A 26,728-nucleotide genomic window follows, 5' to 3' on the forward strand; every position below is an offset into this window, starting at 1 on the left:
CCTGTAAATGTAAATAGTATGGTGACTTTACCAAAGGAAGATGAGTGGGGTATGTGAAATAGTACAGTTCACTCCCTAAGGCAAGAAAAGTCAATATCTGTTTCTTTGTTCCTCAGGCGATATTTGTGATCACAATCCATGTGAAAATGGAGGTATCTGTGTGTCAGGATTGTCTGATGATTCCTTTTCCTGCGAGTGCCCAGATGGCTTCACAGATCCCAATTGTTCTAGTGTTGTGGAGGTTGGTAAGTGTAAGATTTAAGCATTTCAATAGTTATCCTCTTTGTTTTCATGAGTGACTGACAAATTTGGCTGTCTGTGCATTATGGGTACTCTGTATAAGATTCTTATGTGTTGCTAATTAGTTTACTTCTCTGTAGGCCTCTTAATTTTAACATTTTTATTTTATATTTAAAGTATATTTTTATTCATAGTGCTCTCAAAATATTTAAAAATATATTTTAGTGATTAACATTATACTTTAAAGGCACTACATGTACTACTTGAATATAGTAAATTTATTTTTCTAATATTAATATATATTTAAATTTTATTTTCACTGGAAAGCAATTCCCAAGTCAATTTATTCAAGTTAGATAGTCACTCTGAATAAAATAGAACTTATTTTAGTGATTGAAAATATTCATCAGTATTTTGTAGCTGTTCTAATCATTACTTTTCTAAGACTATAAATACATGATGAAAGAAAAAATATTCTAGCTGCATTGTTCTTCAAAGTCTCAAAAACACGCTTGGCAAATATTAGTCAGTGATCACATTTCAAAATGTTTTTCATCTGTGAAGTACTTCATTGGCATGTATAGTTGTGGATTCAGGGTGGCTTCCATAATTTCCAAATAGTTCTCCATTAAGAAGATATCGGTACTTTAAATAATTTAGCACTACATAAATTTGTATAGAGGTTTTTTCTCTGATTAAAAGTAATACCATGGTTAAGTTGGAAGAAAATATTTTTCATGTCAGTAAAAGAAAGAAAAAGTGAACTATATCTGTTCAATATAGGGAAACCAAACATGTATTGGATTAAAGTTCAGTCAGCCAGCATAAACCTTGGAAAAGTCAGAGATGTCCATAGCTTTTCAAAAATAGTTTTGAAGAAGAAAAGTAGTTCTGTCTACAGGAAGGGATCAGTGTGAGTTACTCACCATTGTATCTAATGCACCTAACTAGTTCCTTTATGTGTAGTAGGAGCCCAATACCCAATAACTTGGTTGAATGAATGAAAGAATAATTAAATAAAACCACTAACCAGCCATTTTTGGCCACTATTAATTGCATTTTAGTGTGCTTTATTTTTTAAATGTGTTTTACTTGTATTTTTATGTTACATTGGTATGAATGTATTACACTCGAAAAAGTTAATTATATTATTGCTGAAAAGTACTATGTTCATTTGATTCATTTCAAAGACAATTCTCTTTTAAGGCTTTTATTAACTTGCTGTTATTTTCAGGGATTTGATTCAGTGCCATAGAAATAAAACTGTTGTAACCACTTTGACCAAGTCTCCAAATATGTACAGTGAGTTTCAGAATTTAATATGAGAATTCTATCCTCACAAAAGTCTATATCTCTGAAGAAAATTAGAATGATAAATATTCCCAACAGGAATATATGAATAGCATAAAAAAGAGTTATATTTTAAGCCCACTGACCCCAAATCGGCAGTGCCTTAGATTTGCAGTATATAATGTTTTTGTTGCTACTTTGTAAGAGCCAAATCTGGAACTGAAGAGGCAAATGTGTTTAAATAGTTAAGAAACCATTATCTTTATAGAATTTTGAAGTAAATACTTGAATACTTCAGGCCATATTTTTAAACATTAATTCAACATTTGTCATTTTATCAGAAGAATGATACTATAGGCTGCAACACTTTAAAAACTAAACGTACTGCCATATTCCTCTTAGTTCAATGAGACTTTGAGAAATCAAATGCTTATAGAATTAAGTTTTACTTAGATTTATTATTCTCTGTTATTAAAACACCTCACATTTCTTCTACCTCTTTGTTAACTCTTGCATATAATCAGGGAATACTAAGTATTTATTGAATAAAAATACTTAATAGCAATGCTTTAATATCTAGCCTCCCTTATTTTTTTCGTGTCTTTAAAACTAATTATTGGTACAAAATATATGAACATTAGATCATTAAAGACAATCCTGCCTTTTTAATTTAAAAAAATCTACCACTTTTCTGGAACGTTTCTAGGACATTGCTGTTGTTGTTTCCCTGCTGTTGGGTAACACCAGTGCAGAAGAGCAGAGTGTAATGCTAGAATTTTATACCAGAAAAACCTCAAAAGCTATAGGTATTTTGATATGATATCATAAAAGACAAAAGAGTTGAACTGTCACCATTGCTGTATTTTTACTTTAACATTAATCCTTGCAAAGATGGAGATATGCTGCTAGCCTTTTGAACCATATATATTTTGTGATTATATAAAGTTCTAAATCACCTTATTAAAACTTGCATTTTTAAAATTTAAAATTTTTAAATTTAAAAAATTATTTTTTAAAATAATTTAAAAATTATTATTACTCTATACTACAATCAAAAATATACTCTATTGTAGTGCATTTGGAGAGGGAAATTTCAAACATATGCTACTCTCAGAGATAAAAGTTGATTCTTGATTTTACCTCAAACTTCATTAATTTGTAGTAGCCTTATTATAAGTTCTTGATGCTACTTATTTCAAAGAGAGCTTCATCCATTTTTGGACTTTTACTCTTCCCTCTCAAAGCATCTAGTGTCAGGTAAGCACAAAACACTTTACTCCCTTTGTGACCAATCCTCACATCACTTACATTCCTATGCTACCTGTGGAAGTTTGGAGAAATTAACTTGCTCAGATTTGTGAACTTCATTCACTAGGCAGCATTGCTCTTCTTTGTACTTAATTCTTGATCTGGCTGTGTACTCCAATATCCATACTTTATCTCTCTCTATCACTCCCTGTCTCTTTGTCTGCCCACCCAGCACACACACACATCCCCCTTATACAGACATACCTACAGACCGTGATGTTCTCAGCCTCTTAGAGTTATGAAAACTCACTTTTGATATCCACAAAAGGCAACAGGAAAGCATCTCTATGAGCAAAGGGAAGGAAAAGAGCCTAGTTAGCAACCTCTGATTTGAAGACATCAGCCAGATTTACCAGTGTTTGCATAGATGTGCAGTGGACAGTGCAACCTTCTCCAGGGGACTGGTAGACAAGCACCATGTGGTTAAGACCCTAATTACTCCCCAGTTACTTGCTCACGTTCTTGAATGGCACTGTGTAGTTTGGAGCCAAATGTTGACACCTTTATTTCATAGAAAAATTTCTATTACTAGTGAACATTCTAGCATTCATATATGGAAACCTTGGGAATTATTAAATTGTCCAAGTTCCATGGTATAATTCTCCTCTGTATGCTATCAGAGTATTTCTGTAAACTAATAACAAATATATATTTTAAAACTCAATTGCATAGTATATTAATGCAACCAAAGAGGACAGAGTAAGTGATTGACTTAAATAAAATCTTAGTTTTCATTTATTCTTAAACAAATATTTATTTAGCACATGACTAAGTAGTAGTTACCTAATGGTAGAGATGCATTGGTAAACAAATTTACAGGAATTACTGTTTATCTAGGAAAGCAGATAAATAAGTAGATAAATATGATGGGTGTTGTAATAGGAGAAGTAGATAGAGCCATTAGAATATAAAGCAGGTGTCCTCTTTTAAGCTAGGTGTCAGAGAATGCATGCCTACCTGAAAAAAATAATATTTTGACATAATTCTAAAAAATAATTTTAATCTACCAGGCAGAAGGCTAAAAGTATTCCAGACAGAGGAAATAATTTTTAGGAAAACCAGGATATAAGAAAAGTCATAATTCCATGAACTGAAAGAAATTTACTGTGGCTTAAAAGTGGAGAGACATGATGGCCATTAATGAGTCTGGAGTTGGTGATGGTGGCAGAGTCTGCAGGGTTGCATGATGTTTTGTGGAATTTGGACTTTGTTTTAAGAGTGATGGAGAGGATTTGTACTTTTAGAAGATCACTATCACTACAATATGGGGAAAAATTTAGAGCAGAGTATGGCAGGGGACAATTTGTAGTCTACTGCAGAGACCAGGTCAGACTTGACGATCTTAGCCTGGGTCAGTGTAGTAACAAAGAGGATGGAGAGGAGTCAATAAGTATTTAAAGGATACAACAGATAAATTTTCATGACTTATGGGGTTACTGGATAAAAGGGGTTTGCATAAAGGGAGGAGTAAAGAAGAAACATCTCAAATTTCTGGCCTGAGCAACTTGGGGCCATTTACTGAGACAGTGAAAATTGAGGATACACTGGATTGGAATGAGTTGAGTATTTCACATACTGAATTTAAGGAATCTGCTAGACATTCGTAAAGAAGTCCGGCATAGATTTGGAAGTCATAATTATATAGACAGTGATTTAAGCTCAGGGACTGTATGAATCTGTCCAGAAGCAGAATAACTTGTGAAAAGAAGAGAGGACCAAGAAATGGAAACTGATGAGAGGTTCATCAATAATTAAGCAATAGGTAGAGAAAGTAAAAGCTATAAAGAAGACTGAGAAGGAGTAGTTAGGGAGATAGAAGAGAAACCAGGAAAGCATTGTGCCCCAAAAGTTAAGGGTAGACAGGAATGGGTGGTCAACAATGTCAAATACTGTGGAGAAGTTGACCAAGGTAAACACTTACATTGATTACATGTGACTTATGGAGGATCTTGCCAAGATCAATTTTGCTGGAGTTGTGAGGAAAGAGCTAGGTTGTGGCACATGGAAGATTTAGAGGAAATCTTTTTTAAAGTAGCTAGGAATACAGGGGAACTTCCTCAACTTGATAAAGAATATCTATAAAAAACCTACAGCTACCATCATACTTAATGATGAGAAATTCAAAGCTTTCCCACTAAGATCAGAAACAAGGCAAGGATGGCCCCTCTCACCACTCCGTTTTAATATTGTACTGGAAGTGCTATGTAATGCAATAAGGCAAGTAAAGGAAATAAAAGTATACAGATTGGAAAGAAAGAAATAAAACTGTCTTTGTTCACAGATGACATAATCATTTAGAAAATCCTAGAGTCAACAAAAAAAAATCCTCCTGGAACTAATGAGGATTTATAGCAAAGTTGCAGGATGCAAGGTTAATATACAAAAGTAAATCATCTTCCTATATAACAGCAATGAACAAGTGGAATTTGAAATTTAAAAACATAGTACTATTTAAGCTAGCACCCACAAAAATTAAATAATTAGATATTTAAAACTCTGATGAATGAAATCAAAGAAGAACTAAATAAATGGAGAGGTATTTGTGTTCATGGATAGGGAGACTTAGTATTGTCAAGATGTCAGTTTTTCCCAAATTGATCTATAGATTCAAGCAATCCCAATCAACATCGCAAGAAGTTATTTTGTACGTATCAACAAACTGATTCAAGAGCTTATATGGAGAGGCAAGAGATACAGAATAGCCAGCAGAATATTAGAGGAGAAGAGCAAAGTTGGAGGAATGATATAATACCTGACTTCAAGACTTACTGTAATGCTATAGTACTCAAGACAGTGTGGTATCAAGAAAAAATAGACAAATAGATCAATGGAACAGAATGAAGAGTTCAGAAATAGATATATATTAATATAGTCAACTGGTCATTGACAAAGGAACAAAGGAAATACAAGGAACAAAGGGAGTCTTCTCTACAAATGGTGCTGGAACAACTGGACATTCACATGCAAAAAAATGAATATAGACATAGATGTCCTTCACAGAAAGTTAATTCAAAATGGACCAAATGTGTGTGTGTGTATATATATATATATGTGTGTGTGTGTGTGTGTGTGTAATATGTATAACTGAATCACTTTGCTGTACAGCAGAAATTAACTCAGCATTATAAATCAACTATACTTCAATTTAAAAAAATGGATCATAGACCTAAATGTAAAGTGCAAAACTATAAAACCCCTAGGAAATAATATGAGAGAGAATCTAGAAGACTTTGAGTATGAAGATAACTTTTCTAATACAACACCAAAGACATAATCCATGAAAGAAAGAATTGATAAGCTGGGCTTTATCAAACTTCTGCTCTGTGAAAGACAGTGTCAAGAGAATGAGAAGGTAAGCCACAAACTGGGAGAGCATATTTGGAAAAAACATAGCTGTTCTCCAAAAAAAATCTTGGCTGTTCTCGAAAATATACAAAGAACTCTTAAAACTCAACAATAAGAAAGCAAGCAGCTTGATTTAAAAAATGAACCAAAAGCCTTAAAAAACACCTCGCCAAAGAAGACATACAGATGGCAGATAAGCATATGAAAAGATGTTCCACACCACGTGTCGTCAGGGAAATTCAAATTAAAACAATGAGATACCACTACACACCTATCAGAATGACCAAAATCTAGAACACTGACAACGCCAAATGCTGGAAAGCATCTAGAGCAGTAGAAACTCTTATTCATTGCTGGTGAGAATGCAAAAGTGGTGCAGCCATTTTTGAAAATAGTTTGGCAGTTTCTTACAAAGCAGAACATACTCTTACCATGTGATCCAGCTATCATGCTCCTTGGTATTTACCAAAAGAAGTTGGAAACTTATGTCCACGCAAAAACGTGCACACGGATGCTTATAGCAGTTTTATCTGTAACTGACAAAACTTGGAAGCCACCAAGATGTCCTTCAGTATGTGAATACATAAATTGTGGTACATCCAGACAATGGAGTATTATTCAGCTCTTTAAAAAATGAACTATCAAATCATGAGCAGACATGGAGGAAGCTTAAATGCATATGACTAAGTGAAACAGCCAGTTTGAAAAGACTACATACTGTATGAATCATAGATGACCTTCTGGGAAAGGCAGAACTGGGGACGGTAAAAAGATCAGTGGATGCTGGGGCAGGGTGGTAGGGATGAATAGCAATAGACCAAAGATTTTAGGGCATTGAAAATACTCTGTATGATACTGTAACATTGGATACATGTTATTATGCACTTGTCCAAACCCATGCAATGTACAACACCAAGAGTAAGCCCTAATGCAACCTATAGACTTTGGATGATTATAATGGGTAAATGTACGTTCATCAGTTGTAGCAAATGTACCATTTTGGTGGGGAGTGCTGATGATGGGAGAGGTGCTTGTGCGGCGTCAGAGACCATATGGGAAATCTCTTTACCTTCCTCTATTTTGCTGTGAATCTAAAACTGCTGTAAAAAAGTAGTCTTTAATTTTTAAAAATGACTATAACAAACATTCATCAATTTATTCATTTATTTGCCCATCCATCAAATATTTAGCGAGCACATACTATGTGTTAGACACTTCCTGGCAGTGAGGATATGACCATTAAAAAAGAGGCTTTGCCTTCACAAATCTTCTAGTCAAAAGGGGAACTAGACAGTAAACTACTACACTTATCATGGTAAGCTCTATTAAAAAGAAAGACAAGGGCTTCCCTGGTGGCGCAGTGGTTGAGAGTCCGCCTGCCGCTGCAGGGGACACGGCTTCGTGCCCCGGTCCGGGAAGATCCCACGTGCCACGGAGCGGCTGGGCCCGTGAGCCATGGCCGCTGAGCCTGCGCGTCCGGAGCCTGTACTCCGCAACAGGAGAGGCCACAACAAAGAGAGGTCCGCGTACCGCAAAATAAATAAATAAAAAAAATAAAGACAAGTGTGAGGTAGAATAAAAGGAGGTTATTTTTGGATAGGACTATTAGGAAAGACCGAAAGGTTGATGTTCTAACAGAAAGAGCTAAGATACTTTCACTGCATACAGATGGCAGATGAGGACAGTAACTAAAGAGGGATTTGGGCCAAGGGGGGTTTTCCTTTAAAATAGAACTATAATGGCATTATGATTCAGAAATATGATATAAAACCTAAGCTTGTGTTTTACTAAGAATAAACTAAATCAGATGACTCATATAGATATTTTAATGATATTTAGCACATGCTTAACCTATTAAAACTATCATTCTGGCAACAGAGGACATAAACATTGGAATTTTGTAGTAATTTAAAATCCATCATCACTTTTAGAAAGATTTCAAAGTACCTGTGTTTCTGAGAGTAGTTCAGTACAGGGAAACAAAGCATATAATTTCATTTCTAGTTCTTCCTCTTTATCCTGTCTGTCATTTCATTGGCTTCTAATCAGGTTTTTTCTAAATATCCTTCTGCTTCCATTTCATTATGAGAAATTGGTTACATTTGCCCCAGAAACACGAAGTATCTCATAAAAACTAAAAAAAATAAAAAATACACACCAATTTCCACTGTACGTCTTGCACCATGAATAACCATATTCATGTTTATCTTTTAGAAGATGACCAGTGGCAGAATTTCAAGTATTATAGTAGAGGCTGAGTCTGTCTAAAAGACTTCTTGTTAGTGAGCGTGAAATATCAGAATATTGATAAGCTTTAAGTAGATCTCTTGGGTAGAGTGAGGCTACTTTTAGATTTCTGAACTTTGGTTACCAAATGAGAGATTTGGTAAATTTCAGTTAAATTATTCATATATTAGATGAAATTATGAGTAATTGTCAGGGTTTTCTTTCCCCTTAAGATTACTTCTTGGACTAAGGAAAGATAGCTCATGATTGAATCCATATTTCTAGAAATTATAATGAGAGCTATTCTGCATACACTAAAATAGTTTCTCAAAAGCTGCTAGCCATGGATGATAGCTTAGAAATTTCTCAGTCAATAAGAGTCAAAGGCATTTATTTTCAGAGTTATGTTTACTTACTTTTTTGTTAATAAAAATGATTAAATATGTGTTCTTACAAATAGAATTGTACATTTAAATGACAGAATTAATAATTTAAGAGAAATGTTTTGCCATTTATTTTGCATATATTATAGAAAAATAATTTTGTTTTATATATATTTAAATTTCTATAACATAGCTTATAAACCAGCTTATTAATTTTAAAGTGGTTCTAATTTACTGTTAATAATAATAATCAGAGTTTGTTAGCTTGCAATTCCAAGCCCTAACATTTATATACTAACCTCAGAAAACACATGTATAACATCAAAGGACTTCAGAAAATATCAAGAACAGAAATCCTCTCTTGCCCAGTCAAAAGATGAGTGCCAATTTGTGGTAAGGCTTTTATTTTCAGGAAAAGACAACAAATTAATGTAACAAATTAATTCTTTTTTGTTGTATACCATTTAAACCAGAATAAATACTTCGTGAATGAAGTGATAGTAGATGTGTATCATTAAGCTTGTTCTGCTTAACAAATCACAAATTTAGAGGCTTTAAACAACAATTCATCTCAAAATTCTGTAAGTCACTTAAGTGGTATTCTGGTTCACTGGTACTGGATAGTTGAAGATGGCTTGGCTAGTATGGCTTGTCTCTGATAGATCAAGCTTCCTTACATAGTGGTGTTGGGAATGTCCCAAGAGCAGTGAGAAAGATCAAATCACAATTACAAGCACTTATCAAACCTCAGCCTGTGTCACATTAGCTAACTACAGTTTTGATGGGAAGATTTGCCACTTCATGTTGCAAAGGCGAGGATGCAAGAAGGGAAGAATTTATAGCCAGTTTTATAATTTACCATAGAATGTTAGTTGCTTTTCTTTTTATTCGATGTTTTAACAGTTTTTATTGGCAGTGCAAAAAGTTGGTAAACATATAGATATGTTTGTGGATATTTATGTTACTAGTTATGAATACAAAAATTTTAGTAACACTGATTTTTATCAAAAAAATCCTCTATTTTTTATAAGGGAGGAAAAAGTCAAAACTCTTTTAAAAGGAAAAGCTTGATTATTTTCTGTTTATTTTAGGGAAATACATTGAAGAAATTAGAAAAGTGAAAATGCAAAGTGACATTAATTTTTCCTTTTATTCAGATTCCAAATGGAGTGGCATGAAATTGGTTGTGGCACTACCAAACTGTACAATTCTGCATATTTATGAAAAGTACTATTTTAAAGTGATAGGCTAAATGACATATTTAGCATTAAACTCTGGGAAATTTTTCTCTTCCAATTTAGTGGAAAAGAGGTCTACAGGAGACTTGCAAATGACTTATAAAATAGAGAAAACATGCCCAACAATCTTTAAAACCTTCTCTACTGTTACTTGGTTTTATCTTCTTCATTGATTTTTCACCATTAATCTATTGCTTGATTTTAACAATTATAGCTATTGTTTGTTTCCTTTCAGTTGAATTAAGTACCCATCAACCCACGGTATCCTAAACAGAGCAAGTCATTTAAAAATAACATTGTTTTTAACCAATTGTGACAAGGTGTTAAAATCTAATCATTTCAGGGAAATTGATATGTTGCTGGAGAATGAACAAAATCTTCTTCCTATGATTACAATAGAAACAAGAAAATGAAAACATAATTTAGGTTGAGTTGCTAAATACCATTAACAGGAAGAAAAGTGAACAGTGTGTGCGTTGTTTTTATCTTGACATAGCCAGCTATATTTAAGAATTTATATTTTACATAGAATTATTGATTTTCTTCATTACAAGAGTAATAAAGAAGAAAACTTAGGAAATATAAAATAAAAGAAGTAAATAAAAAGTATCATAATCCTAGGTTATATATACTTTCATTATCTTTTGTATCATTTACCTACATCTAAAGTTCTATCTATGTCTGTATCTATAGCCATATACAGTCATATAAAGAGTGATAGCAATTTAAATTGCTATTATATACAATTAAATTGCTATTGTAGACAGTTTATATAAAATTGTCTACTTGTGTTTATGTGTATACATATGTGTGCATAAAACATACTATACATAGCATATTCTTTGATCACTCTTTTTCACTTAGGATATGAAATTAAAATCTTTCCAATTCATTAAAACTTCTTTCCTGACATTATTTAAAATATCAGGCTAACATTCCATCACTTACCTTCATTTTATTCAGCCAGCCCCTATTTTTTTTTTAACATCTTTATTGGAGTATAATTGCTTTACAATGGTGTGTTAGTTTCTGCTTTATAACAAAATGAATCAGCTATACATATACATATATACCCATTTCTCCTCCCTTTTGTATCTCCCTCCCACCCTCCCTATCCCACCCCTCTAGGTGGACACAAAGCCCCTAGCTGATCTCCCTGTGCCATGCAGCTGCTTCTCACTAGCTATCTGTTTTACATTTGGTAGTGTATATATGTCCATGCCACTCTCTCACTTCATCCCAGCTTACCCTTCCCCCTCCCCATGTCCTCAAGTCCATTCTCTGCATCTGCGTCTTCATTCCTGTCCTGCCCCTAGGTTCTTCAAAACCATTTTTTTTTTTTAGATTCCATATGTATTTGTTTTTCTCTTTCTGACTTACTTCACTCTGTATGACAGACTCTAGGTCCATCCACCTCACTACAAATAACTCAATTTCATTTCTTTTTATGGCTGAGTAATATTCCATTGTATATATGTGCCACATCTTCTTTATCCATTCATCCAATGATGGACACTTAGGTTGCTTCTATGCCCTGGCTACTGTAAATAGAGCTGCAATTAACATTTTGGTACATGACTGTTTTTGAATTATGGTTTTCTCAGGGTATATGCCCAGTAGTGGGATTGCTGGGTCATATGGTAGTTCTATTTGTAGTTTTTTAAGGAACCTCCTTACTGTTCTCCATAGTGGCTGTATCAATTTACATCCCCACCAACAGTGCAAGAGGGTTCCCTTTTCTCCACACCCTCTCCAGCATTTATTGTTTGTAGATTTTCTGATGATGGCCATTCTGACTGGTGTGAGGTGATATCTCGTTGTAGTTTTGATTTGCATTTTTCTAATGATTAGTGATGTTGAGCATCCTTTCATATGTTTGTTGGGAATCTATATCAGCCCCTATTTTTGGACATATAAGTTACTTGCAAATTTCCTCTATTATAAACATTTTGGTACATACTCTTCTAACTAAATTTTGTGTACATTCACCATTGTCTCCTTAGACTAAATTCTTAAAAGTAAATGGTTGGGATAAGAGTTATTTGAGAACTTTTACTATCATAAGTATTGTATAGGAAAGGTAAACAGTTTATCATGATGGTTGTTTTAATGAAAAGAAATCTTAATGGGCTTAGATCTACTTAATCACAGTAATGTACATTTGGAGTTATTTGATTTGTATAATAAGAGAAGAAAAATATACTTGGAGAGCAAAAGAAGAGATTGTTGTCCTATCAAATATGTTTTTTAAATAAGACTGCATCCCCTTTTATTTTCACTTAAACAGTTATTATATAATGCCATAAATCATTTAAAAATGACAAACTATAGATAGGCATATAGAAAGTCCAGTTGGGTAAAAACTGTGAGGAAAAGGCTATTCTATAAAAGTAAGACCAATGAGAGAGGGAGCAGGCATTTTATCAAAGAAAACTTAAAAATGTCTCTAGAGCATCTAGAGTATGGAACAGACTTAGAATGCCTGGGTAAGGAGAGCCTAAGAAGGTTAGATAAATGTAGGAAGTGAGGGAAAGATTAATATGACTCTAATGGAAAGTGAAAGGCTCTTGGACGAATGAGGGAACATTTGCTCTCTTCTTTCCACTTAGCATTAGTTACATGAATGAAGAGAAAGAGACAAAGCATTAAGAATTCATTGAAATTTGTATTTTGATAGGTTGATATTTATTTCTTAAAACTATTAGAACCCCCTGTAGTTTTTAATATTAGCAAATTAGATTGATCAACAAATCTTATTGGCACCTACTATGTGCTAGGCTCATACTGTTTGTTACAAGGAATTACTAGAATAAAGCATAAGGGTTACTACAATGAAATAGAAGGCATGAAACTTTTCTCAAGGAGTTTCAAGTAGATGTCATTGTGTGTGAAGGCTTATTTGGCCACAGTCCCTGCCTGAAGTCATAGGAAAACTGGGTGACACCTTAAGGTAACTTTGTACTCTAGGACAATTTATTTTTCAACATATATCAAAGTATTTATGTGAAGGCAAATTCTGTAATCCACATTACTTAAAGTACAGTGGCAACACATAATTTTTAAATAAGTCATATAATGAGAGAGAATTGGGGCAGAATCCTTTTCAGAATTTAATTTTTCCCTCTGAAAGAATAAAATTCACTGAACTATGATTTAAAATGGACAATAATCAATATTTTCTGTTTATTTTATTTTAATCAAAGCTTGGAAAATAAAGTAGGAGGACACAATTTCAGTTCCTCAGTAAAAGATAGAACCACAGATAAGGGTGTTTTCTTAAGTACTAATCCTGGGAAAATATAGCAAATTTCAAGAATTAGCACCTTCTTTGCATAGTATGTTGATAAATCCCCACAGTGTCTCTACGTGGTAAAATTATAATTGAGAAATCAGACCCCCAAGTGCTTCATCCAAATCATAGAGAGCAATTGAGTATAGAACTCATTACTGCTACACATCGACACAGTAGCTACTAAATATTTTCAATAACAAGACACATGTTGTTTGTGTCAACTCAGCTCTATTTCAATCAATGTCATTGATTGAATGGCATAAATGGCATAAATCAGGGTGCATCACACAACATGCTCTGGGCTCTGAGGTCAGCTTCCATTAATTATTCAACTACGGAGGTTGAGCTATATTATCTCCACAATGATTTCCTGACCCAAAACTTCCGTGGTAAGTCTCACCTCACAACAAGACATTCTGGTTATCAGGTCATCATGTAGTGAACATTGAAGTGGGGCATTTATGAAATTTACCAATCACCATAATGCCAATGACATTTTTTCTTTCACCTTTCCCCTTTAATAGTGTTTTTAGAGTACTCTATCCATTAAAAGGCTAATGTATGCATTATTCTTGCAATAATCTTGAAATAACCAGTTGAGCTAATACCAATCTCAGTGTTAAATGGGAAAAGGATTCTGTGATAAACACGATGACTATACCAAGGTCATGAATTCCTGCTCAAAGGTGGGCAGAACAGGCATTAAACCTGAAATTTTGTCCCATGCTTTTTCTACAGTCCAGTGTTTGTGTCCAAATTAAAGTGTACCTGTTACACATATGGGGAGGGATACTTTGAAGCAGTGAGAGAACCTGGAGATATAATAACAATAATAATAGTATTAAAACCTCTAGTCCAGTGTTGTCACGCTGAGCATGCTCTTGGCATTCTGTAGGAACACATTCTCTAAAGAATTGCATCATGATGTTGTGATCAAGAACTCAGCCATACTGAATTCAAATTCTGACTGTTCTATTTACTATCTCTGTTACTTTGGCCAAGTTGCTTAACCTCTTGACGCCTTCGTTCCTTACCTGTAAAATCCAGGTAATAATAGTACCAACTTCAAAGACGTTTTGTTCAATTTAACTGAATTTGTATATGTAAGGTTCTTAGAATAGTTCCTGACTTATAAAAGAGCTATGTAGCAGTTATAAAATAAGTAAATAAAAATAGATAGACCTTATAGACAATTCAAAAGTTACATGCAGAAATCAAGTTTCTAAGTCCCTGAATATTCTTCCATCATTTCAGTCATTAATAACGTTATTGAAGTGTCCAATAAATCCTGACCTATTATTTTTATGTCAGGACTTTTTCTGCTTGTGCTTGAATGTGCAAACTGGGGCAGTTTAGCTGTCAGCTTTTAATTTTTCAAAATTTTCTTTTCTTCAGTGTATAATTTGACAAATCACCTCATTTGTTATGGGAAAAAAGAGAACTCTATGTTTTATTATTTGAAAATTATGAGTAATGTAAGTAATGTTTGCATAATTAGGAATTGGCCTTTCAGGAATAGAGCTTTTCTTATGCTTACAGCGAATAACTTATGAATTGATTTTTCTTTATAAGATTGCAAAATGGGAATCCTGTAAAGGCATAATAAATACAAAGTTGGAATTTATGACAACATATTAATATCAGATTCTCAGATGTGATACATCAACAATAAGCTCTTTGTGGCTTTGCATAAAGATGGAATCACAGAGCAGAAAAGAACAGTAGAATCTTCCATTTAATGAATGTTATTGAGCATCTCTGGAGCTGTTCCAGACCCCCAGGGCCTAACCTCCCCTTTATGCCCCCAAGATAAAGAGCTTGACCTTGAGATAAATTTGGGAAAGACTCTAAAACACACACATCAATTGTCATTACACAATGCAGAAAATAATCATCCTGAGAGGAGAACAAAGTGCTGTAGGTATCAAGAGGAGGAGGAAAGGTTACTTCCATTCCTAGGAATCAGATTCGATGGGTGAGATAGCTTTTGAGATGGGCTGGGTTGGAAGTGTACTTCACCAGTAAAATTATTTGGTGGGAACATTTTAAGCAAAATACAGGATGATAAAAGGCACAAAGATGAGAAACATGGGAACCTTCTGGAAGAATTAGCATTAGTGGTTACCTAGATTATTTGGTGTTTGCAGAGATGCTGAGGAGCCAGACAGGAAGGTGGTTTGGGTCTACACTGTATATGGCCTTTAGTCATCCTCTTGAACTATTTCCATAATATAGTTTTCAATGTTATTAACAGTATCATCCCAGGAACATGATTCTGTAATCTCTTTTTATAATGTATAATTGAAGCATACCAACATTATAAAAACAAAACAACACAGAACTCTTATTAACAAAATTTGTGATAATTTTTAAGTAGTACCTCAGGCTTTTCTTTTGAGGATTAAATTGTACTGTTGGGTTTTTTTTTCCCCATTATGTTTTTTTCTGCCTCCAAGATAAACCTGTTTTTCAACTCATTAATTATTGTGATTGTTTTCAATAAGACTTGGTCTAATAGGTAGTTGATTTGGAAAAGGCTCAGTGTGGCTTATTGACTGAAATTAGTGTTAATTTCTAACCTAGAATTTATAACCAAAAATTAATTGCTGAAAGAAGCAACTGCAAAGTTTCAAAAATAGTTTTCAGGAGACCCTCCTATGAACAGAAATGTCAATTGACATGTGGAAAATCCCATGAGAAACCACAAAATATTTATATCCATCTGGATGGACACCTAGTCCTGGACACTAAGGAAACTGTTTCAATGAAGACAAATGTTTGGTTTTCCTGTCTGTGAACGTAATCAACTACATATGAAATATATGCAAACTAGATTCTTTGCTAGAGAGAAAATGAAAGATTGGAAAAATAGCTTTAGGGCTTTGCTTGGTTTCAAACTTTTGCAATTTTTCCTATTGCTAAGGTACTTTTAGATACTGGCTTGCAAGCCAGTCTGTTCTCTCTTGACCTTCACCTCATGTCTCCCTTCCCCTCTTTGTTTCCTGTCCAATCTTGCCCTCAGATAGAAAGGAGATAAGATTAGTAGCACCCAGTGTTCTAGGAATTGGTCTATAAGATGAGGCTGGAGGAAGGGGAGAAAGGAAATTAATTCTTTCAGCAGCATGAAGAAGGCAGGTAATAACGCCATTGTATTCTGTGCTAGTTAGATCTCCTCTGGACATCTAATTCTTGTTGCTGTAAGATTTCATTCGTATTGCTATGTTTTAAAAGACCCTGACAAATTTGAATTTATCAAGAGGAGGTTAACAAAAATGATGACCAGGTTGTACGTCGTGATTATGAAATTAAGTGGAGATGTTTGTCTCAGTTAAGAAGAGAATTATAGGGAATATGTTAGTTGTCTTCAAATATTTGAATGGCTGTTATGTCAAAGAAAGCCACATTATTCCATTGTTTTCCAGACGCTGTCTTTAGGAGAGTGATATGATGTGTTTCTTTGTGAGATTATGAGTTCCCTGCCACTAGAAGTTTTGAAGCAATGTTTAGATTTTTGATTGGCAGGTTGGACTAAGTGACTTTAATTTCAGTTTGATTTTAAACTTTTATTTATGCAAAGTCGCTTACACCCTGTTTTCTGAACAGGCTGTTTCCTAGACTGTTTCTTGACAGTTTGGAAAAGTAGAAGTTAATAGTGTGCATTCACAACTTGAAAATAGCCTCAAGATAAGAAGAATGGGGCTTGGGCCCCCTCTGAATAGCCTTGTACTTTTATTCAATTTCATTGCCTTAAAGTTAGACCTGTCCACTTTTTTTTTATCAGTTGAGTTCCTTAAAGATGTTCCAATTAAGGAAAAATTTATCCTAGGGAGACAAGTTCTGAAGATAGGGAAATTACATTGTCAATGTCATTTGATTAACACCTGAATGTAGATACACTGACTATTTTCTTTTAAAGAAGGTCCTAATGATTCTGAAAAGAAAGCATTTAATTTTAGCTTCTATTTGAACAGGCAGGAAAAAAATCCTCTATAGCAGTCATTAACTCACTGCTGAATAAGTCAGTGGCACATTAGATTAATTGAGCTCTGTATAGGCAAGCAGAGACTGTGCTTTATCGCTTATAGTTAGTGTCCTTGGGATGAGTTCAAGCTACATGAAAAAAATAATTCCCCTTGACCAAAGAGAAGCAGATAGGTCCACCAGAGATATCTCAGCTCTATTCAAGGTACACCTTCCACTGTTTTTTCCCTTCATCTTTTGAGTTTCAAAAGATATTTTAATTAAGCCAGATGTGTGGATCTGTATTTTGGGAACCCATCATTTCAAAGCCATCATAGAATTTCTGAATTCCTCTTTGGAATATGAGAAGTGAAAAAGGAATGATATTTTACTAAAAGGCTTCTCAGATATCATAAATGGTATAAATGTCATGTTTGAAATAACCATCATTAAATACTTGCTTGTGCGCATACACACACACACACACATTATATGCCAATATTTTATAATAAGGTAATTTTCTGTCTTCAAGTAGTCACCATTAATTTTCTTAAACGTTGAAGTTTTATATTATTTAATATAAGAATATTATATTCAGTATACAGCCCTACATACCCCCTAGTGGGGTGAGGGTGATGGGCAGGGAAATCTGTTAGTCTAAGGCTGCATCTCCTCAAGCCCACAGCTCAGCCATTTCTTTGTCTCTTGTGTCTTGTGCTTGGGCATCGGTCACTGGAACTTTTACTTGATCTCCATTAATAGTAACTCTATTTCAAGGGAGGTAACTTTCATAGGAAGAAGTCACAAATATAATATTGTCCAATATATTTAAGAAGCATGTTACTAAAGATAGGCTGACAGCATAAAAGAGGATCCTTTAAAAGCCTTATTTATAAAAAATGAATATTTTATATTGTGTTTAAGATTATGAGCTCTTATTTATTTAATGAAATTATTTGGTCATTTATTTTTGTTTCGTGTTTCTACCGCTGTTCAAATGGAGTCTGATTATTCATTGAAATAGTATTTCTAAGAGAAAAACCCTGAATCCATCCAAATATCATTCAGTAGAGACTTAGTTAAATAAATCGTGGTGTATCCATAAAATAAAATATTATTATTGTCCATATTCACTGATAATATTGAGAGAGAAAATATGTGCAATATATTAATGAAAGCAAGTTAAAGAACATCATATATTATATAATCCTAGTTTTATTTATAGTATAAATATTTGATTATAATTACATATATTTTTATATATGTATTCAGATGTTTAAGTATTTTTACTTCAAAATTCAGTTTGTTTTGAGTTTTTAGTTGATAATTTAGTTGATTTAATAAATATATTTCTATTTTCTAACGCAAATCTTAACCCATTATAACAATGGGTTTTTTGCCAACCCCTTAATCACAAAATCTCTTCTGACATTAACATTTTATGTGCAGTGATTCCGTGGTTTCCTGAAATGGATGCTATCTCTGGGATTTGCGCCAGTATTGCTGACTTATCCATTATTTTTTCATTTTTGGTTCTTTTGGTTTTAACAGATTTACTTTTTAGATTAGCTCATTTGTCCAGACTTATGGGAATGAATTGAGGGTGAAGTGAGCAGTTGCCCACACGTAAATAAAGCAGAAATCCATAGAATATGAGCCTGGTGGTATTAGCTTGCTTCTGTCAGTTGCTGTGAAACAGAACAATATAGGTGTTTAACCATCTGAAATTCACATATGATAAGCAAGTAACCTCAGCTGCATGGCTTTTCTGTCACATTAAACCGCATTCTTCTTCCAGAACTATTCCCTCCTCTCCTGTATTAAGTTTTCAAAAAATTATGAATTAATTTTATTGGAAATTGATAAATGTGAGCAGCCATTTATATTAACTTCTGACCTGCTTTATCCTTCACAAATTTCTTCTATTTGGCCATGAATTTTCTTTGGCTACCTTAGGTTTAATTCCCAATTCTCTTTTTAGATGGCTCCCAGTAATGTAAAACAGCCATTAAATTCACTTACTGGACTTCATTTTCTCATGTCTAAAACTGGATAGCTTTCCAAAAAATATTTACTCAGTACTAATTATGTGCACTATACAAAACTGAAACATAACCACTGCCTTTGAAAGAAGGAGCACGGATAATGTCCAGCTTGGGAACAAGGTTGGAAAATATTATTGCCATTTTGTTTAGAACTGGCTTTAGGTTATAGTTAAAAAGCTAGTGGGGGATGTTTGGAGGCAACTAAATCAGGAAACTAAAATAAATACTAAAGAAATGAGGGTGGTGAGACTTGCATTCAGTCTACAATGATGAGGTGAATTTGGATAGGGAGGGAGGGCACATTGAATAAACAAAGGATTTTTCAGGACAGTTGTATAAATACATGAAATGTTGAATTATAGGCTTTTGTAATGTTAAATCACCTAGCCTAAAGATCTTTAGTGCTTCCTTTAAGTAGCAAAATGTGTCCTAATTACGTCCCCAAAGTCTCTTTAATACTAGCTGGGGCATGAATATAGGCCTATTACTTAAGGCATATTACTTCCCAGCTACCCAATACTCTGGGAATACTTTGTAAATTACATATGTTTTTTACTTAGTAGAAAAAAATGAAACCAAAGCTTTCATTTATTCTTTATTATTTTCCCCATTTGTACCTCTTTCAAAATGAGAAAATCACAAATGCGTTAATTGCTGTTAACATGATTAACTGTATAAGTAGCTTGTAAAACTCATGTGAGCTATATTACTACTAAACTTTAGAAAGTGCATTTTTGTGGTTCTATTTTAATGAATGTATTTAATTAATAAACTATAGTTTGATGCTTTTTGAGTTACTTTAAAATCACAGATTTATTTTTTCATGAGATTTATTTTTTCATGCTCTAATGGTCATTAGAGCAATCATTGTCTTTTCAAATATTATTCCTTTTCTCTCCTGCCCCAAGAAAGAAAATATGATTATATAGTTATATGTTATTATATATGATTATATATAAATTTATATAACTAAAATATAGATGACATTTAAGGCTTTCTCTTTGGCAAGTCTAGTAATGTAGCATAATGAAGCAACTAAATTTTGTTGAGTAACACAGAGGACTGTATTAGATATTTATACATATTTTCTTTCTTTCTTTTGACCAATATTTATTGAGCCCTGCAGTGTTATAGGTATTATTATAAAAACTGTAGTTATAAGGGTGAGCAAAAGAGGCACACTCCTGCCCTCATGAAACTCCTAGTCTAATGGAAGAGACTAGTAAACATACAAATACATACTTACAGGCTAACTACATGTATACATAATTATATTTTATGTACTACACAGTATTAACTGTATTCAAATAAATGCTGTCCTCCAAATCTAGCACAAGAATCAAACTGCATGTGGAAGAATGATAGAACAGAGAAGGCTTTGTAATTCTCTGAACATTTTCTCTGCAAATCCATTGATTGCTGCTCCTCACGGTGACCCAATTATTCTGCAGTTCTGAGAGTGGAGAACGGACCACATAGTATGCTGTCTGAAGTCTTTGGCCAGGAGAGACGAACACTTCTCTTCATACTTTCACAAAAAAGGAGTTGGTAATAGCAACTTTTAAGTCCTGAGGCTTGTCCTCATTGGGCCATTGGCCAAGAACAAACAAATCAACAAACAATAAAACAAAGATCATGTAAACTAATAAAACCTCTTTCTAAATACTTCTCTGTTTACTTCCAGAGACAGCTCCACAACTTACTTAAATGACTGAATTCACAAATTTTAAATGTTAATTTTCTCTTCTTTGTTTTAGTACTAACACACACGTACACACACACACACACACACACACACACACACACACATTTATAGCATTTAACCTCTAGGCAGGCATGAATAATCATGCATACATATCATCGTTATTTTTGCATCACTGCAGTTGAATAAAAACATTCTAAAATGTTGTGAGAGTACAAGAATACATACTTCTTGTTGCTTTGCTCATGGAAATAATAAATTACATAGATAATTGTATATTTGCAAAGCATATTTGTGCATAATTAACTAGATTTATAGTATAGCAAACAAAATGATCCATAAGTCAATATGAACTAACATCTCTATGTAAAATAGATTATCACGTGCTAAGAAATGTATTTTATGTATTTCATAATGAGCTTTTCCTATTTGATGGTGAGCGATGCTGGGCTGGGTATAGAATTGCTTTAAATGGATAGAATTTCCAAGGTGTGAAAGTTTCCTTAAAACACCCAAGGATAAGACAAAAAGAAAAAAAAAAAAACCCAGGAGATAACAAAATTGTTGAGACCACATGAAGAGACTAGAGCCTGTTCAATGAAGAAGTATGTGTGTGTTTTGCTAGCACATGTATATCAGGGTAATACAAAACTCACTGGGTTTGTGTAGTTATTGTACTTGACAGTTGATCCTGTGAGCAAAGGAGAAAGGTGAGGGAGGGAGGAAAGAGGGAAGGGAAAGAAAATCTGTAGGATGCCTTCTTCTCCTTCGGTTAAGCACCAACCCAGTTCATGAACATATACACTGCCAGACTGTCCTGAAAAAATTGTGACCAACTTCAGAATCAGAGGAATAGGTTTATTGTATCAAAATGTGGTGGTAAACTCTGTGGAAAAATTAAAATAAAAATTTGCTGAAAGTGCAGCTGCCCTCGAAGCACAGCCCTAGACTATGTATTTCCCGTCTTGCCTGCCTCAGAGATGATTAATTTCTCAGGCGTTCTAATATATTTTAAATGGGAACAACAAAACTGGTTACCATAGCAGTTGAATGCCATTAGTTGCAAATAAGAGAAAGCTCAACTAAAACTAGATAAATAATAAACTGCAAGTATTTTTCCTCAGAGCTAGAAGTCTAGAGTAAGGTCACGATATGATTCAGTGGCTCAATAATATCATCAGTAATCTAATTTCGTTTTGTTTATCTACTCAGTCTTTGAGAATTGGCTTCTTTCTAAAGCTCGCTCCCATCATGGTTGCAAGATGTCTACCAATTTGCTTCTAGGGCCGCAGACTTCCTGGTCCTTACCTAAAGAAGTGAGAGAGATGGTTATTTGCAGATACTTCTGCAGAAGAAAGTGTCTTTCCAAGAGCTCTCCTCACCCAAACACCTACAAACCTGTCCTTACACATTATTGTCTCCAGTTGGATCATATACCTACCTAGACCAATAACTGTGGCCAGGAAAAGGGAAAAGATTTACTTAGTTCTGAGATACAGACTCTCTCTCTAAATCCAAAGCAAGAGTCATCTTCCCCCAAGGCATCAATGTAGATACCCAAACCCGAAGATGTTGAAGAGAAAGAGCATTGAAAGTCAGTGAAACAACCACAGAGTACATTGCAAAGGGTTTTCTACAAGCCTGCTAATTTACTGCTGCAGTTCCAACAATTGGACCCATGGCTCTGCAATAAACTTTTTATGGATAGAGCCATAATTCTCAATACTTAGTGTTCATAACAGTTACCTGCTGAGGTTTTTAAAAATGCAAAAACCTGGGCTAACACCCAGAATTCAAATTCATTAGATCTGTGGCATTTTAACAAAATCCCAGGTGATTCTGTTATGGGCAATAAGAGGACCACACTGAGTTAAATTCTGTATATTAGATATATACTTTCACTCTCTCTTTTCCTACCATCACCGTAATTTCAGTACATTCGTCTACATTGTCACCAGGCAGAACAATACAGAGTTGTTAGTTTGCTTTTATTTCTTTTGGTGCATGTCTTTTTAATTTCCAGGATTAGAGGAACTTGCACGTGACACAGACCTCTGTGTGTGTGTGTGTGTGTGTGTGTGTGTGTGTGTGTGTGTGTGTTTATTTGCTGATTCATGAATTCCAAGAAGCAAATAGGAAGAGTAAGGAATCATTTACGTATCATGAAATTACTTCTATGATCCTTAATTTCACTTAAATGTCACAAAATAGACCACTGTCCACTCTGAAGTTTATTTGTACTTCTGGGGCTCTTGCTGCCACCTGTTCATAGTTCATGGTGCTTTGTTTGGTAATGCAGTTAGCTTATAAAGCCATCTTTGCCAGCGATAACTGAAATGGTGAATTAATACCAATCCTAACCCTGAACGTGCCTTTGTGAATATGTGTGTGTATTTTAATAGTATGTATATTGGTTAATAGTATGAATATGTTTAGTAGTATGAATATAGTTACATCTGCAAGTTATGAGGAACCACCACTATGGAGATGTTTCAAAGAAATACAGTTCTGTGCAGACTTGTGTACCTGCTGATTCTAATATTGTTTTTTTGTTTGTTTTAAATATTTATTTATTTTATTTATTTTTGGCTGCATCAGGTCTTCATTGCAGCATGCAAGATCTTTCTGTTGCGGCGCAAGGGCTCTTAGTTGTGGCGTGCAGGTTTTTCTCTCTCTAGTTGTGGTACACAGGCTCCAGAGCACATGGGCTCTGTAGTTTGCAGCATGCGTGCTCTCTAGTTGAGGCATGTAGGCTCAGTAGTGGTGCATGGGCTTAGTTGCCCCCCTGGCATGTGGGATCTTAGTTCTCTGACCGGGGATTGAAACTGCATCCCCTGCATTGGAAGGCAGATTCTTTACCACTGGACCACCAGGGAAGTCCCTCTAATATTGTTAATTTGTTACAAACGTGCTTTCAGGTATTATAGCCTCAAGTGTAGGGTAGTACACCCCAGGAGCTTTGGCTTTAAGACTATCTAATTGCTATGACTCCTGTAAGTTTAGAATTGTCTTTACTTCTGTGCTTGCTAGTCCTTTCCTAAAATTTCTTGCTTATCCATATATAATGGAGGAATAAAGCCTTAGCCCTTGTGATATTTCTTTCTTAGGCCTCACAGGCTTGGTATGTTTTGTTTAACCTCCTAGTCAGTCCCTCTCCTGCCTATGTCTATTCCTGGATTGTAAGGGACTTGAAGATGTTTCCAAGGGACCACTTCATTTCTTAAAGGGATTTCTCCTGTGGCCCTTACATCCAGTTTTTGTTTTTGTTTTTTCTCTTAGGCTAAGTCCAAGAAACATTATCTGAAATCTAGCCAGTCCTTATTCCATGATCCTTTCTCCCATTTCCTTTTCTCTTTTAGTGGATACTGAATTAGCACTTTGTGAGACAGTAAAACACAGTGGAAAGAGTTTGGTTTTAAAGTCACGTGAGCTTGAATTCAAACTGACCTTAGACAAATTGTTCAGTCACTCTGAATCTCTGTATCTTCATCTATCAAATAAGAGTACATTTCATCTCATCAGTTGCTTTATAAATTCAGTTCACATACACAAAGTGACCAGCTATACGTGTAAGCTTTTTTATTCTTGTTCCTTTTGAATCTCCAGACTTTTACCAGCAATGACCCATCTAAGTCAGCACTTCTACAAGCCCCTGTGGTATTTTCCTAAAAGGGAGTTCCTGGAAGCTACCGACAGTTTTCTTCTTTGAACATGTTGTGAAGTACTTTGGACATGATAAAGCAGCAAACAGCTTTTAAATATTTATGTTCTCCACACCATGCATGCCAAGTGTGTTTGCTCTATTTTTTTTTTTTTTTTTTTGGTGCCAAGGAGACAAGCCAAACAGTGTGAGAGGAAAATACTGTCAGGACACAAAGTAAGCTTGTCTAATGTGTACTCTGTGCAGATGTAACCCTAATGGAAAATAGTGGAGACTGCTCCCTAGTTACACAGTGATACCTTGAGGAACAAATCACCTGGAAACAAAACTCCTTTATAAGCAATTCAGCTGAGTAAATTTTTATTTTAAAACTTCATGAATCAAATGAAGTAGTACTGGCTAGAGTAATATAATTCAACAGTAATATTCTGATAAAGCTGCAATTGTGCACAGAGCAGAAATATCTTCTCACAGAGCATGTCTGTTAGTATAAAGATGAAGACATGCATTCTAGGCAAAATTGTGACGCTATTTCACTTTTGCAACACTATGCTCCATCCTCCACATACACGCAGCAGATTATTACCCTTGGAGTTGTGCTGCTCTCAAAAATGTCTCCTTTTAAAGAAGGAATCAAAATGATTCACACTTTGAGTTATAGTTCATGTTACATTATATTGATTACTTAGTCGTGTCTCAATCCTGGCTACAAGTTAGTACCATTGAGAGAGACTCTGACTCAGTTGGTTTGAGGTGGGCCCAGAATTTGGCAATTCTTGTATAGATGCGGGGTTATGAACCACTGCTTTAGCATAAAGTTATGTTCTTGTAGTGTGACCTCTCCTTTTGTAATATCCATGCTTATCCATGTGTGCTTGGGGTCAACCTTTAAAATGCAGGTTCCTGTGGCTTCAACACAGAATCACCACTACTGAATCTTGAAGTTTGTGGTACACATGAGTTGAGTGTGTTTGTGTGTGTATGTGACGGGGAGAGAGAGAGAGAGAGAATCTTTGTGTTTAACCAACACTCATAGTGATTCTGAGTCACTCTAAGGTTTAATAATTCCTACCTTTTTATAATTTCTAACTCATGGAACAGAATTTTTGACTGTCAACAATACCTTTTAATTCCTCTTTGCTAATAGAAAATTCCCACAAAGTGGATGGTTGGGGTATTTATGTTATATACAATTTATATTTTAAACAATATTATTTATAATAATTATAATAATTTCCACTCAAGCTAAAAAAGTTCAACCTTGTTTGCAAAAGGACAGAAAATTCAAATTCAGACAACCAAATGGTCTTTTCTAATGCTTGCTTATTTTAGAGTATGAGAGTTTTTAAATGTTAATTTAATGTAAGTACTATCCATTTATCTGTCATTATCTAATTATCTAATGAAAAATATCTAATGTATATACAAAATTTCAAGTCAGAGACTTTTAGTCATTATTTAGAAATGTGAAATATATTTATGTTCAATCTCAATTTCTCTTTCTCTCTCTCTGCCCCATCTCTCTCTCCCTCTCACCTCACTCCTTCCTTCTCATCTCACTCACTCCCTCTCCTTGTTCCCACCTCATCTCTTTTCCTCTATCATAGCATCAGATGAAGAGCCAACTTCAGCAGGTAAAGTTCCTATGCTGTAAAGATTATTCCTATTTATTTTAATGCCCTTAATAATATAGACCATTTGAAATGTATTTGTTCAGGTTTCAACCACAAAACTGGCACAGTTTTATTTATTTACTTTATTTCTTGAACCCATTATGCAGTCCCAGACTAAATGAAGTTCGTTATGAGTTTTAAATAAAAAGAGAAAATAATTGAAAATGAACTGTCACAGAGGAAATCATAACACAAAAAATCACATCACTATTACAGAATAAGGAAATTTGGAAAATTAAAACATTGAGAAAAATGCCAATAAGTAATAAATGGGGAGAAAAAAACTAAAATGATAAAATGCAGAAAAATAATAAAATGAGGAGACTGAAATTAAAAAGAGGAAAATGATAGGCTTCCCTGGTGGC

The 26,728-nt window shown here is 34.3% G+C and overlaps 1 protein-coding gene across 2 annotated transcripts in view; it reads left to right on the top strand.

Annotated features, from left to right (window-relative positions):
• The window catches only part of EDIL3 (EGF like and discoidin domains 3), a 429,857-nt gene that overhangs the window by 128,458 nt on the left and 274,671 nt on the right, over positions 1-26,728 (top strand). Inside the window, exons 2-3 of one of the 2 annotated variants that reach the window (XM_027100685.1) lie at positions 117-245; positions 26,298-26,324. In XM_027100685.1, coding sequence (XP_026956486.1) covers positions 117-245; positions 26,298-26,324 — 156 coding nt within the window. The remainder of the gene's footprint in view (positions 1-116; positions 246-26,297; positions 26,325-26,728) is intronic. The other variant, XM_027100686.1, reaches the window with a different exon arrangement.

This window comes from Aethalodelphis obliquidens, unplaced genomic scaffold (genome assembly GCF_003676395.1).
Source record: "Aethalodelphis obliquidens isolate GAN/ISIS:26980383/991018 unplaced genomic scaffold, ASM367639v1 scaffold4, whole genome shotgun sequence".
In the NCBI taxonomy this organism is placed as follows: Eukaryota; Metazoa; Chordata; class Mammalia; order Artiodactyla; family Delphinidae; genus Aethalodelphis; species Aethalodelphis obliquidens.